The 13,968-nt window shown below is 52.7% G+C and overlaps 2 protein-coding genes across 10 annotated transcripts in view; both read right to left on the bottom strand.

Annotated features, from left to right (window-relative positions):
• Positions 1-1,305: 1,305 nt before the first annotated feature.
• On the bottom strand, positions 1,306-9,271 carry LOC130595508 (cytochrome P450 26C1). Its single transcript, XM_057402332.1, has 6 exons — positions 9,038-9,271; positions 8,739-8,963; positions 8,334-8,609; positions 6,524-6,679; positions 4,229-4,735; positions 1,306-3,947 (listed from the first exon to the last, which is right to left on the bottom strand). Exons 1-6 carry the CDS (start codon positions 9,227-9,229, stop codon positions 3,585-3,587), a joined length of 1,719 nt encoding a protein of 572 aa, XP_057258315.1. The 5' UTR covers positions 9,230-9,271; the 3' UTR covers positions 1,306-3,584.
• A 757-nt stretch (positions 9,272-10,028) lies between these two features.
• EXOC6 (exocyst complex component 6) overlaps positions 10,029-13,968 on the bottom strand; it is a 92,839-nt gene continuing 88,899 nt past the window's right edge. For 4 of the 9 annotated variants that reach the window (XM_057402319.1, XM_057402323.1, XM_057402324.1 and 1 more), the window contains 3 exons: positions 11,993-12,105; positions 11,612-11,623; positions 10,029-11,158 (listed from right to left, as the gene is read on the bottom strand). In XM_057402319.1, coding sequence (XP_057258302.1) covers positions 11,026-11,158; positions 11,612-11,623; positions 11,993-12,105 — 258 coding nt within the window. In that variant the 3' untranslated portion in view covers positions 10,029-11,025. The remainder of the gene's footprint in view (positions 11,159-11,611; positions 11,624-11,992; positions 12,106-13,968) is intronic. The other 5 variants (XM_057402321.1, XM_057402325.1, XM_057402327.1 and 2 more) reach the window with 2 other exon arrangements.

Here is a 13,968-nt window from a genome sequence, read left to right as displayed (position 1 = left end):
GGGGGAGTAAAGGTGCTGCCGGGCGCGGCGGCAGCCGCCGCTGCGCACTCGTTCCCGCAGCACCGCTCTCAGCGAGCTGGCAGCGGATGCCGCCGACAGCTGGGGACCGGCCACCTCCTCGGATTTATTGCAGATGCTCGCTAGGGACGAGCAGGTTGCACCGAGCAATGTCCTGCTCCAGCACCCGGGGACCTTGCTGTCCGGGGATACCTACCTCCGGGGACACTCCGCTGCGCTCCGCAAGCTACGCAGTTCCTTCGCCCACCCTCTCTTGTCGCCGGCTGGGAACGGCGAGTCAGCGGCCCGAGGCAGCGGTCCAGAGCTGGGGGCCGGACGGAGCGCGCAGTCCCCCATGCTGGGAGAGCCCGGCGGGCCACCGGACGGAGCCGCAGATGTGCCGCCATATCGGTGGAGGAAGCTCCGCTGTCCTCTCGTTCACCTCGAAAAGCCCGGCTTGTATTTCTGTCTGCCGCGGAGGAAGGAGCCGCGGGCTGCAGTCCGTGTCAGCCTCCCGAGGCAGGTTCAAGCGCGGGTCACTGAGGGAAAGGGAGGTGAGTGAGGAAAGGAAACACCAAGCCCTCCGTGCCCGGCTCTTCTCCCCGGGACCTGCTGCCCGCCCTTTTCTGGGTCTCGCCGGCGTTCCGGGACCGTCGGGGCTGCAGCGTCCGGGAAGAGGCGCTCAGCACCGGACAGGCAGGGTGCCGGCTGCCTCATCGCGGAGAGACTCCCTCCTGGAGCCGGCGCGCAGGCACTGGTGGCTGCTCTCCGGAGAGGAGTAGCGTCTGCTGGCAGGCTGCTTTCGATGGGGCTGCCGCTGCGTCCGTGCGCAAGAGGCGCCGTCCGGGAGACGCGGTCGCTAGGAAAGGAGCGCCTGGCGCTGACCACAGCTGCAGGGCCCCGGAGGGGAAGGACGGGGCCGCGGGGCGTTCTGCCGGGCACTGTTGTTACCAGTAAACTGTCGTGCTCGGTTTGTTGTTGGGGACATTTTGTTTGGTTTGTTTTTTTCCTCAATTTCCATTTTTCTTCTTTTGTCTCACTGTTACTTTTGTTTTCTTGCTCCCAGACAAGCTAAATAAAAGCTGCAAGCTGTGTGCGCGTTTGTGCAGGGGAGGGGGAGATGTCACTTTTAATTATTATTTTCCTGACAATCAACGCATCACTCGGGACCCTACCTCCTCTTTCGATGCCTTGCACAAGAGGGTCTGCGCGCCTCCGTCCCCCCTTGCCCAAGACTGGGGTACATCCTCGCTCCTGGCGGCGCGCAGCCCCTCGGGGTCCGGTGCGGCTCCGGGAGGCCCGGCTGGCGCTGGTCGGGAGCGACGGCCGGGCCCTGACCCGGCGCTCTCCCCTTGCCGGGGGCTGACCTGCTTGTGACCTACAACACGGACCGTGACATCTGCGTGAACCCGGTCGGCAACCGCGCCAAGTTCACTGTCTATCAAAATAACGAGATACGGTGGCCTGAGCACCGATAATTGCCACAGGAAGGCTTTATTATCTCCCCAGCTGTGTATTCCCCAGCCATCGGCTCGAAAAGAATCAAATGGTAAAGAGTGAAAGGGATAATTAAAAACATCTTGGAAGGGGGTCAAGAAATTAACAGCCTAATATGAACAAACTTGGATTACAAGTAACAATCATTACACGTCGTTTGTAAATGCTCTTGTTTATCTGCAAACAAAATCAGTTTCAAGTCCTTTTTTTTTTTTTTTTTTTAACTAGATCCGCGTTACGTTTTCCAGCGGGCGGCTGCGGGGCTCGTTAGCGCTCGGGGTAATTGTTAAGCCCTCCCTTGGCCGGTGCTGGGCGCTGCAGGCCCTGCTCTGCCCCGCAGCCCTGCCCGCGGTGGGAGCCTGCGTCGCCCGCGGGTCACAGCCACGCCAGCAGCTCCTGCTAATTAAAGTTAGTCATTGCCACTTGCAGCCACCATCTACTGATTTCACCTCTGATAGCCAGAAAGATTCACCTTTCAGGACAAGGTCAGGAGGGGCAGAGGCTTTGGTTCACTACGGGGTCGACCTGCCAACAGCACTTAACTCAGCCCTGCAGTTCAACCTCTTCCAGATTTGACCTGTCACATTTGGGAGCCACATTTCTGCCTCAGGTAGCGTTGTGCTGGCTGCGCAGCCCTCTGACGGCTAACGGCAGCACATGCCCCGCTGCAGAGCTCCAGCATGGAGGTGCAAGGGGGACTGGCCAGGGCAAGATCATTTGTAGCCTGATATTGAAGTAGGACAGTAACAGGGCAGCTCTCCAGAGCATTTCCAGAGGGATCCTGTCAACATGCCAGTTTTCTGCCCTAACAGGTTGAGCTGCGGCTGGTTTTTCACACAACGCACACTGTGCCACCGAGCCCAAAACACACAGTAAGGACAAGGTGGATGTTTTCCTCCGCTGCTCCCATGCAGGATGTGTGACAGTAGGGAGCAGAGGTGAAGCTGAAAGGAGCTTATTAACACATTGCAGTGTAGCAAGGACCTGAGCCCAGCTCTGTTCTCAGTGCAAGCAACAGGACTCACTTCATTTTACATGGGAGAGAAATACCTCCTGTCTCAGCAAAGCAGGTGGTACTCAAAAGCCACTTAAAAAGGTTCCTTCAGCATCCAGGCTTAGCCCCAGGTACTACCCCTGGATGGACCCACAGAGCTGCTGTCTTGGCACTTTCCCCGGCAGGGGCAGGCTGCAGGAGGTGACACGGTCAGTCTGGCCAGCAAGGCAGCATGGGGCCTATGTCACTTTCCAGATGCCCCCTCTGCAGTGTGAACACCACCATCAGGAACAGAGGACTTTCTGACACAAATCAGACACATTCAGAAACATCCCTTTTCCAAGTGTTTATTCCCCAAAGTCCCATCCCCTGCTTCAGGCCAATCCCACAGTCAGGCTGCAGCTGGGGATCCCATCCTGCAGGGAGCCCAGAAGGGGGCTTCATAGCAGACCCCTAGCAGCAGCACGGCGCTGATGCACAACATACATGGCTACCACTACTGGGTGAATGAGACATGTACGCTTTGTGCCAGCTCTAGTGGGGAGTGCAGGAATGAGATTATATATTTACAGTAAAATACACTTTTCACCCTATTATTCTAGCTAGAGCTGGTGCTGAGGATTGGGCAGCCCTGGCTTGAGTTTTTCCGCAAAGCCTCCTCATCTTCCCTCCATTTACACCCAAAAAGCTACACTGTGCAGGATGTTGGTCCTGCCTCTACTATAACATACCCAGGAGATAACCACATGATAGAAAAGCTCTGTGAGCCTTGGCTGTAGGGCTGGGAATTTTGCACCCTCACCCCAATGCCTGGAGACGTGCATGAGGAAAGGGTTGGCTGAGCACCTATGACAGATGCTCCCTGCCAGCACCTTCATTGGGTCTTGCCCCTGGGATGGGGCTGAGTCCCCACCTGATACTCAGAGGCAGGACTCTGCAGGGCCTTCCCTACTGGCTTGCACACCAGGATGCGAAAAATCAGACCTTTGGGGTTTTGCTCTGCAGTGAGCCCGTGCCACGGGGACAGCAGAGACTGCCCCTGGCAGCCATGGAGGGACATCAACACCAGGGCTGAGAGGGGCGGCATACCCCTGGCTCACCCCTCTCTGCCCTGGCCAGGCTGCAAGAGGTGGAAGTAGAGCTGCAGCCCATCATCAACAGGGTGCACAATGGGCACAGTCTGCATGGCAGGGTAGCTGGGGGTGGCCAGCTCCCAGCGGGCTGTGCTGACCAGCTCAATGGCCAGCAGCTTAAGAATGGCCTGTGCCAGCTCCTTGCCGATGCAGCTACGCACCCCGCCCCCAAAGGGGATGTAGTGGAAGCGGCCCGCAGCCTCTGTCTGCGTGGCACTGAAGCGGTCTGGGTCAAAGCCACCAGGGGGGCTCAGGTAGACGGCAGCTGTCTCGTGCGTGTCACGGATGCTGTACATGACACTCCAGCCTTTCGGGATCTGGTAGCCCTGTTGAAATAAATAGGGTAGGAGAGGAGCATTACATACTTGTGCAGCCAGCTGTGCTAGTGAAGAGTGAGCACAGGGTGCTGGGGAACAGCCCCACCACATTACCCATCTGACCCACAGCTCCTTTTCTCCCCAGCCCAGCTGGGACTCCCAGAGGTTGCCGAGTGCCACCTTCTGCTGTGTTACACTGCCAAGCACCACCACTGTGCCGGATACAGGGAGCTTGCAGGCAGTGGCAGGCAGCAGCTCCCCAGCAGCCTGCTGGCGTGCGAGGCACTTACATCTAGCTCGAAAGTCTGCAGTGCCGTTCGGTAGCCTCCGGAGACTGGGGGCAGCACCCGCAGCACCTCCTTGATCACACAGTCCAGGTAGCGCAGGCGGCTCAGCTTCTCCAGGCTGATATCTGAGGGGCAGTGACAGCTCTGCCTTGATGATGACTGGAGCTGCGGACCAGTGCAGGGACTGCTCTGGGGGAAGGCAGGCTCTGGAAGGGCATTGGGCTGATGGGAACCTGCCTCTGCTGAGCCCAGTGGCTGGCTCTGGTCCTCATGAGCATCTCTGGCCATGGGGCAGGTAAGTGGCCTCTTGCTGTCTCTGCTCTGGGTGGTCAGGGTGTTCAGGCAGTGTTCCACAGGGCAGCTCTCACACTGCTGGTACATCCCATTGGACAGCAGCTCCTGCCTTATTTTTTCAATCACTGAGGGATGCTTCAGTAGCAGGAGGATCAGAGAGGTGCTGGCACTAGCCGTAGTGAAAAAAGCAGCAAATATGAGCTCAATTGCTGACTCCTGGAGAGGAAAGAATGTTTTGACAAGTTTGAACGCCATTTTAAACTGGTTGTGATCCAGACTCTTCTCACCTTTTGCAGGTTTTGTCCCTGTGCAGGGGGCTTCAGCCTCCCCTTGGCTCTCCACAAACCTGCACCCACCCTGGGTTGGCAGAGACCAAAACAAGACACCTTTCTTCCATTTCTGCACAAACTGGACATATATTTGCCAAGTGAGTGAAGCAGAAACACGGCTGAGATGAGTACACATCACCTTAATTCAGCTCTTCTGAGTTTTCCTCCCAGATCGGTAAGGTCAGGGGTAATGTAACAAGGATTGCCCTTTTCTATGGTCCCCAGCACTATATACTGGCTGGACTACAGGCTTTTGCCAAGGTGCAACTCTCAAGGGCATCTTTCAGCTAAAATAAAACCTCTGAAATAACAGATCCCCGTAGACTCCTATCACACCTCCTGCAGGCGTTAGCAGGAATTTTTACATTCACAAGGTAGCAGACCCAGATGAAAAGAAATCTCTCAGTTCTACCACTTGCAATTAAAACCCAAGACATTTCAGTAACATGAAATAAATTTAGGGCAGGCTCTGTGATTTGAAATAACAGCCTGTATGCCTCCCTGCATCAGCCTCCGACAGTGTGGCTACATAAGCTGTGACATGATGAGAGATCATGTGATTATTCATGTGTAATATCCATGTGAATACTAACAGAAATTAATCAATCTTAATCACATTTTGAATCTGGCAATTATTTTTTAAAAATAATTATAACAAAACCATTCTATAAGAATAAATAATATACTAAATAATTAGAATTACTTCAAGAATATACACTGATTCTAATTGTAGCTAAGAACCACTGTAAAGTATTTCAAATATTTTCAAATTAGAGGTTACACTTTTACAAAACATTTATAAAACATTAGTCTTTAGAGAGTTTTCCTTAGATACCTAAATAAATGGTAAAACTACTTTTAAACTATATTCAGCTGCTGTACCCATGCAAAATTGTTTCAGACCTTGTTATATAAATGCAGTGTGTCACCCACTGACACCAAGTGACATGGAGCTGTGAATGATACAGTACAATTTTCTCCGAGTGTCTTTGGCAAAATACTATTCATATTCAGTTGGTAGTTTTGGCTCAGTAAGGACTACTTGGTTCATCCCTAAACCACAGTGATATGTCATGTTGCATCATAGCAATCCACAAGCTAGATGATCTAATTAATGACAAAGTAATAAGGTATGTCCCGGAATCCATCATTCCATCCCTGGACCCATTTTGGTACATCACCTCAGAAATTTCTGGGCTTGCAGCCCCAAAGAATACAGTGACATGAACTACATGCTGCACTGTGCCAGATGCTGGGAGATGTCCGAAGAGCACACAACTAGCTCTAAAGATTTCCAGCACAGTATTTTGGTGGTTACCAAGTACACACTGACATACAGAGCCTTGGAGCTGCCACATGCCACATAACCCTACCAGCATCCTAAGGCAGGCTGAAGCCTGGTGGCCATGAGGAGGAAAGGTAGAAGAGGCATTAATTCTTTTTTAAAATACCATCTGTCTTCTAATGCAGAGGCACAACCCCACCAGAACATACGGGCCTGCAAGTCCAGGCTTTCTAGGTTGCACTGGAGATGGTGTCCTCAGAGATGGTAAGAGAATGGCAGGAGCCAGCAGCTGATGTTGGATTCCCAACAATCCCACTCCTGCCCCTCAGCCCAGGTCTCTCAAACAGCCACCAAGTCAGAAGGGACACTGCAAAGTGGGGATCTCCTCACCTTTAGCTCCTGTACGGTGAATTCTTTGCCATGCTCCTTGGCACTGTTTATTATGAAATCCAGGGCATCACTGTGATCTTCTGGGTTGTTTCTCTGCAGTTTTTCCTGTATAGCCTTCTCCATAAACTCATGTAGCATATTCCGTGCTTTAATTCCCTGTGGGAAGCACACATAGTTCAGTAGAGCCTTAGGAACCAGTCCCCTCTACCAAGAGACAGGAGGACCCCAAGAATGGCAATCTTTAATCCCCGGATCTGTAACAGCAAGAACTGTTTAATCAGCCCCAGTGCCTTGCAAGAGGCAGCAGTTTAGGGAGAATTGCTGTAGATTCTGTTGCCTTGCTGTTGTGAATCAAATACAAGTCCCAGGAAAACTCTGAGAAGAAAAGGCAGCAGTAAACCCATGGTACTGAGTCCAGAGGCATCTGTGCTGAACAAACCTACGGTTGTATAAGGCCCAAAAGAAGTTCATCAAAAGGGACAAGAAGAGGCAACTTAATAAAACAGTCCAAGTAGAAAGGCACATCTGAGACGGGAGCAAATGAGCTGCTTTACCAAGGTATAGTAGATAAAGACACACCAGTCACACCCAGCTCATCTCTGGTTGCATTGCACTCTCAGCAAATCAAGAGGTGGGCAATCTCTTTGCACAGTGGGATGGATGGAGTCAGAGTGTCTGGCTCTGTATCAAGATGCCTTCTGAAAAAGACAGAAGGACCAAAGATTTGGAATGAAAAATGGCCAGACCAGATGCTGAGAATAAGATACAAAGGCTGAGAATTGAGGTTGGAAGGACTGGACAAAGGAAACAGGGAGGGGAGCAAGGGGAAAGACAAGGGGACCTAAATGCAAGTTCAAGCAGTTGGTCTAGGGCCAGGCAAGCTGTGGCTGCCCTGAGAGAGGACAGGGAGGGATGGGGGATGAAAGCTCACACTGATGACAACGTGCAAAGGGAAACTGGACAGAGGAAACGAGCTTTGAACTGGTGGAGAAGAGCAGCAAGGAGGCTGGGGAGAACTGGGACTGGCTCAGTAAGGTGAGCTGATGTGGCAGAGCTCACAGTGGAAAATGGGACATTGAGCAAGATCTGGCTAAAAGGGACAGGAGTCTTAAGCTGCGGCAAGGGTGGAGAACCCAAAGCCAGAGGAAGGAATGTAGACCGAAATGGGAGGGGGGTTGGGACACAGGACTGATACCTAGAGCAGGATTGTGGGGAGGCAGGCAAGGAGGAGCAGGGCAGAAGAGGAGAAACTGCAGGTTGAAAGAGGCACAGGAGACTGTTCCTCTGCCATGATTCCCTCCAGGACCCTATTGCTGTCTCTTTGTTGCTAGGGGACAAGGAACCAAGGACCATAAGAGGGCCGCAAGTCCTCAGCCTGCTCTACGTGGACAGGGAGCACTAAACTGAGGTGCACTGTGCCCACCTGCCTTTGTGCCCATGCTCCCAGAATCCTTTGCCATGGGCTGACATGAGTCCAGGCAGGATGAGATGGGACAGGATCAGACATAACAAACTAACCAGAGCCAACAGAGGCAACACATGGGGTGAGCGAGAAGAGGAGCCCTGTGCTCTACAATGCGCTGGAGCCAGTGCCCAGAGGTGCTGAAAGCCAACCAGGAGCAAGTGAGAAGCACAAAGAGAAGGGGAGAGAGCTGGGATGGGCAAGACACCAGGCTCTCAGACCCAGAACATGCTGCAGATGTCCTGATCCATCAGAAGTGCCCCTTGCTGGGCCTGGGGACAGAGGGTCTGTGCCGCCGGGTTTCAGGCCTCTGCCCCCCGGCAGAGGGATGAGGGCAGGCGGCAGTACCTTGCGCAGCCCACTGAAGGGTATGTTGAGGGGCAGGGAGAAGAGGTTCTCCACCAGCTGTTCAAAAGTTTTGGCCAGCTCCTTGAACTGCTTTTCCTCCAGGCGGAGCCCCAGCAGAATCCGAGCTGCAATGCGGAAAGTTAAGGTTTTAGCGGAGGAATAAACTGCGATGGAGCCCGGCTCCATGCACCAGCCCCGCAGCTCCCAGCTCACAACCTTCTGGATCCGTGGCAGATAGCATTCCAGGGCAGCGTGGCTGAACACTCTGGCCAGGATCTAGGAGGAGAAGGGATGGAACAGAGGCAAGTGGTTAAAGTGAGGGGTCCCATGTGCCACCGAGGTTCAGGCCTGGGCAGGAGGTGCTGCCTGGGCTGTGTGTGCTGTCGGGGCAGCTGTGAGGCTCACCTTGCGGCGCTGGCGGTGCAGGTCACCAATGGAGCCGAGCAGGGTGTGGGAGCCCAGGATGATCTGGGTGCTCTGAGGCCACTGTGTGCTGACCAGCGTGTGCTCACCCAACAGGATCTTGCGGATGTTCTCAGCACCAGTCACCCGCACCACCGGCCGGCCCAGGAGGTGGGTCTTGAAGACGTTCCCGTACTTCTCCCTCCGGGAGCTGTGGAAGTGGGAGCCCTGGGGGCAAGCTGCGGTCAGCCCAGGGCTCCCGCCAGCCCCTTCCCATCCAGCCCCGTCCCGCTGCGCCTTACCTGGAGCAGCCAGTGCAGGGTCTCTCCGAAGAAGGGCCAGCCCATGGAGCCCCTGGGCAGAGGCAGGGCGCTGCCGCGGTCCCGGCTGAGGCTCCAGCGCAGCGCCCACAGGTACCGGCACAGAATGACCATTAGCGCCAGGGCCAGCAGCGCCAGCGCCGCCGCCTCGGGCCAGGAGAGCCCCACCGGCATCCTCCTCGAGGGCGGCAGCAGACGGGGCGGGCGCGGGGCGGCGGCGGGTCCCCGCCCCGAGGGCACGGGCGGCCCGGGTGAGCGGCCCCGGCGGCTGTCAAACTCCGGTGACGGCGACGTGAGCTCCGCGGCTGCCCCTGCTGGATGCTGCCCTCCCGGTCCCTCTTGCCTCCTGCTGCCGGTTCGCCCCTCGGCCACATTTATATAGATATTGGCCACTTACGCCCGATCCACCTTCGGAGATGACGTATTCACTGCATATTTAAGCAGCGCGGCCAAGTGCGATGATTGGAGCGGGAGAACCGGGGAGAGAGACTGAGGGGCACAGGGAGAGCGGGGCCGATCGAGGCAGCCCCCCTTCTCCTTGGGGCGGGGGGCCTGGTGCCCCCCCGACGCCACGGAGCTAGCGGCCACTGCTCTCCCCGGCCCAGCCAGCGCCAGCCTCACGGCAGGACGGAGCGCCCTCGGTGCAGGGTTTCCCCTCCGCCCCGCGTCCCCTGGGGAGCCCACTCGGGCCGGCCCCTCCCGCCGCCCGGCGGAGGCACCGAGCCCCGTTCCGGGCTCCCGCGACCGGGGAGCGTCCCAGCCCCGCTCCACGGGCGCCGTCGCCGCCCCTCCCCGGCAGCCCGTTCTCCCCCGGCCGGGAATCCTGCAGCCCGTTCTCCCCCGGCCCACACTCCCCTGTCAGGGCTGCCTCGCCCTCCTGCCCCGGGGATACATCACCAAAGAGTCGGGACCTGTACAGGTTCCAACGAAATCGGCTCTGAGGTGCGTTCCAGAAATTAAACAGGAGTACGGGTGAGGTTTATATTACTGTATTTAGACCGTCAATAACTTAAAAATACAGCGAAAATGTACATTATTTTTACATGTTCCATTTGGTTTGTATTTGTCAGACATTCTCTTGTTGTCTAAAATAGCCAGGAGGGGACAGTGCAAAGAGACCGGCAGTGGGACGAAATGCTGATCACTGGGATGGGTCTGGCGGTAGAAAGCATGTACTGATAAACAGATGCAGCACGAAACCAGCAGTGGCAAACCTATTCCTTACTGCAACCTTGGGAAATAACCCTGGATCTTACAAAAGTACAGTTAGAAATAGTAACCCTGAGGAACAAACCCAAACCAAAATGTCACATAATAAAGAACTCAAATGGTTATTTACATTCACAACCTTAAGATTAAACCCTTTTGGAGAACAAAGCCTATAAACCCTAATGCTAAATAAATATTAAGTTTAGTTCTCAGGTAGTTTTCAAAGGTACTAAAAATCAGATGATTTTTTCATACCTCCAGACTACAAAACCTGGTATACAAAATTATGTTCAATCACTTTAAGGCTAATATACATTTAATGCAGGGAAACCATAGGCAGCATCTGAAATGCAAGTATCTCAGTCCTTGAAAAACATTAAATTAGGATTCATCCAGAAAACAGCAACTAAGAGATCGTTTCTCAAATAATTTCTACTCAAAGCAAAATTTTGGACACCATGGCTGTGGATATTTAAATAATGTATTTACAGTTCAGCTGTTCCATGTACAATACAATTGAGCTGGGGTTTATTGTACAGTCTCATTTTTCACCAATTGTTTACAATATACAAAATAGTATTCGATCCATTAAAAATACGTACAAAGATTGTTTGCTGAAGACTCCATGTACAAGCCATTGACTGCATTTTTCTTTTGCTTGGTCAAACTAAGGTATATCAACTGATATAGTTAATTGTTTGGTAGAAACAGTGGCTAAGAAATATGTCTTGGCATGATGAGAAACAGTCGATGTAATAGGCCTATGTGTGCTGGGACATACCGTTCACTAAACTCCTAAGTTGCTTTACTACAGTCTCTATTAGCTTCTGCTTGTCACGGTCGTTCTTCCTGAACTGAGCAAAAATATTGTTCTTTTTGCTGGAGTCTTTCATTCTGCAGAAATAAAAAAGCAAACGACACAGAGACGTTGGAAACATAATTTGAAAAGGAAAAATCCAGCTACTTAAATAGATTTATTTTTGTTCCTCTTTTGATCTTTCTGCTAATACGAACAAAAAGATTACAAAACCTGTTATCTGTGTGTTCTTAAATTAAACTTCCGCAATGCGGAACTCGTATTAACAAATATTACTTCACAAATATTAAGCAAATACAACTTCGGCAGGAAACCGACCCTACCAACTGCGTTCAGAGAAAAGCAAACCCTTGAGTCTCATCTGATTCCACGGTAAGTTCAGACTCAGCAAACGGCATGTTTTGTTCGCCAACAAATTACCCGATTATCGGTGTTGCTGATCTCCCGCACCAATGAATTTTAAAACGAAATTCGGGAAACAGAATAAACTGAAGCAACAATATTTGTGTAACAGGATAGGCGATACGTACCCTCTGTGAACTCTGAAAAACACATTCACCGCAGGCAGGAGAGAAGAGAAAACACCGTTAGAAAATGCCTTTAAACCACTCCATATCTGGATGCAGGTTTTAAAGGCAGGTTGACACTCGGCCGGCTGCAACGCACCTCCCACACCCTGCCCCCGACCCGAGCCAGCCGAAAAAGCTCGCACCGGCTTTTTACCACCGCGAACCTCCCGCACTTCCGTTCCCCGAAGCGGCAACTCGGGCAGCCGCGACCTGCTACCGGAGCCCCGGCACCGGACAGCGACGCGCTGCCGCCGGGCTCTGGCCGCAGCTCCCTGAAGGCGGGCAGGCTGCCCCGGCCCCGCGCCCGCCGCGCCGACACTCGTACCCAGGCCAGGCACTTACTTCTCCAAGAGCGTGAGGGCCGTGCTGGGGTTGACCCGCAGGTATTTGGAGGTGGCCTGCCCGTAGTCAGCCAGGTAGGTGGACCAGTCCCACACCATGAAGAGGTCCAGGAGCTGCGTGGGGAGAAGCGGGTGAGGGACCGCCAAGTGGCTCTGCGGGAAGGAGGCTCCCGCCTAGTCCGGGCCCGGTCGACAGCCCCTTCACCTGCCCGTTTTCTTCTTTAACGCCCTCCCGCCTCCCTCCGTGCGCTGGGAGGCGGTTGTGCAGGTCCGGCCCTAGGCAGGGATGCTAATGGCTTCAGGCTTGAGTGTTTTAGAAGCTTGCTTTACCGTGGGGAGCAAGAAGGGGATACTCGTGCCTATTGCTGCTCACAGTAATTTAAACCAGAGGTGCAGGTAGTCTCAGCTAAGTGAATTAAACAGCTCCTGCTGCACTCTCCATGGTGACTGATCCCCATGACTCAGACCAAGATCCTGGCACACCTGGCACAAACCAACCCCAAATGCTTAAATGGGGAAACAAAAAGCCTCCAATCACAGTGCTGCAGTTTTGAATCAGGCCTTTAACTCACCCTCTCAGAGCTGCTGTTCTATTGAACAGTCTGCTTGTATAAGTGGATGTGATACCTAACCTCCAGCAGCCAGCACCCTCACAGCCCTCAATGTCTAATTCCCCCTTGCCATCACAGGGTGCAGGCCAGGCACCACTGGGCACCGTGCTCAGGTTGCCTGGGGCACATACAGGCAGCTCTGCTTGGTGGGAGCCCAGGCTGGCAGGGCCAACTCCCATTAACGTTAATGGCGGGTGTCCCAGCTTCCCTCCCATCTGATGCCTGGCCTTGTCCTGCTGCTGAGGGCTAAAGTGGGCTTGTTCTCAGGCTGCGCTGTGTTAGCCAGACATACTGTTAAGGTAAGCATGTGGAACCATTAGCAACACTTTGCCATGGCTCACAGCGTCCCTGGCTGCTCTGCTGAGCTGGGTCCTCAGCGTAATCCAAAGCCCCTGCTTGCCCAGAGGCTACATCAGTAATGCTACATCGCTTGGAAAAGTGGGCTGGAACAGGATTTTCCATAACAAAACTACTTTAAGGAAGATAACAGACTGATGCAAGTTGTACCATTTTTCTGTTTAAATAAGGAATCCTGTCCACTTCAAACATTTGCTTCTGCTAAGCCAGCGCACAGCTGTTACAGCCAGGACACAACAGGAGCAGCCCCTGCTCTGGTAAGCATAGCTGCAGCAGGCACCCACTCCTCTGACTTCTCAGGCTACGCTAAGAAAAGGACTGAATCTCTGAGAGCCTCGCCTTACTCAGGCTCCTCAGTCTGGGAAAAGGTCACAGCTCTCCAGTAATGCTCACCCCCAAAATTGTAACACCAACTTAATTACAAAATACAAGTATATATCTGATCTTCACAGCTTCAAATTTATATGCCTCTCCTTCAATTTTTCCATTTCCTAACCCTTTTCTTATTTTCAAATAAAGTGTCTAATTTAAATAAATTATTTTCTAATTAATTACACCTTCCATATTTGTAGTATAGCCTTTTATTAACACACAGTAACATTTCCTGGCTTTATAACAGACCTAACAGACCTCTGAGAGTTACTGCTGGCATTCCAAAGTCCCCAGGGACCATTACAAACCTCAGTGACATCTAGATTTTATATTTAACTATCTCGTATGGGCAGAAGGTTTATAAAAAGCAACAAGGCTATTGCACTTTCTACTGACTACATATTCATGATAGCCATCAAGGTCAAATGCAAATGATTCCTTCTCACAAAGCATTTTCTCAGGATGGGCACCATCAATTCTCCTGCTAGGCTAAAGACTACATGCATTTAGTCACTAAGCAAACAGACTTGAGAAGGCTCTGATAACTCAGGAATTAGTGGCATCTGTGAAACCCACAGCCTTAGTTGCTGCTGTATGTTACCATCACTTCTTATTACCTGTGTTACAACAGTGGGTA

Source organism: Pezoporus wallicus, unplaced genomic scaffold, assembly GCF_028554395.1.
Source record: "Pezoporus wallicus isolate ANWC-B61680 ecotype Strahan unplaced genomic scaffold, APGP_CSIRO_Pwel_v1 contig_6787, whole genome shotgun sequence".
NCBI classification, from domain to species: domain Eukaryota; kingdom Metazoa; phylum Chordata; class Aves; order Psittaciformes; family Psittacidae; genus Pezoporus; species Pezoporus wallicus.
This window is presented reverse-complemented; position numbering and strand designations above follow the sequence as displayed.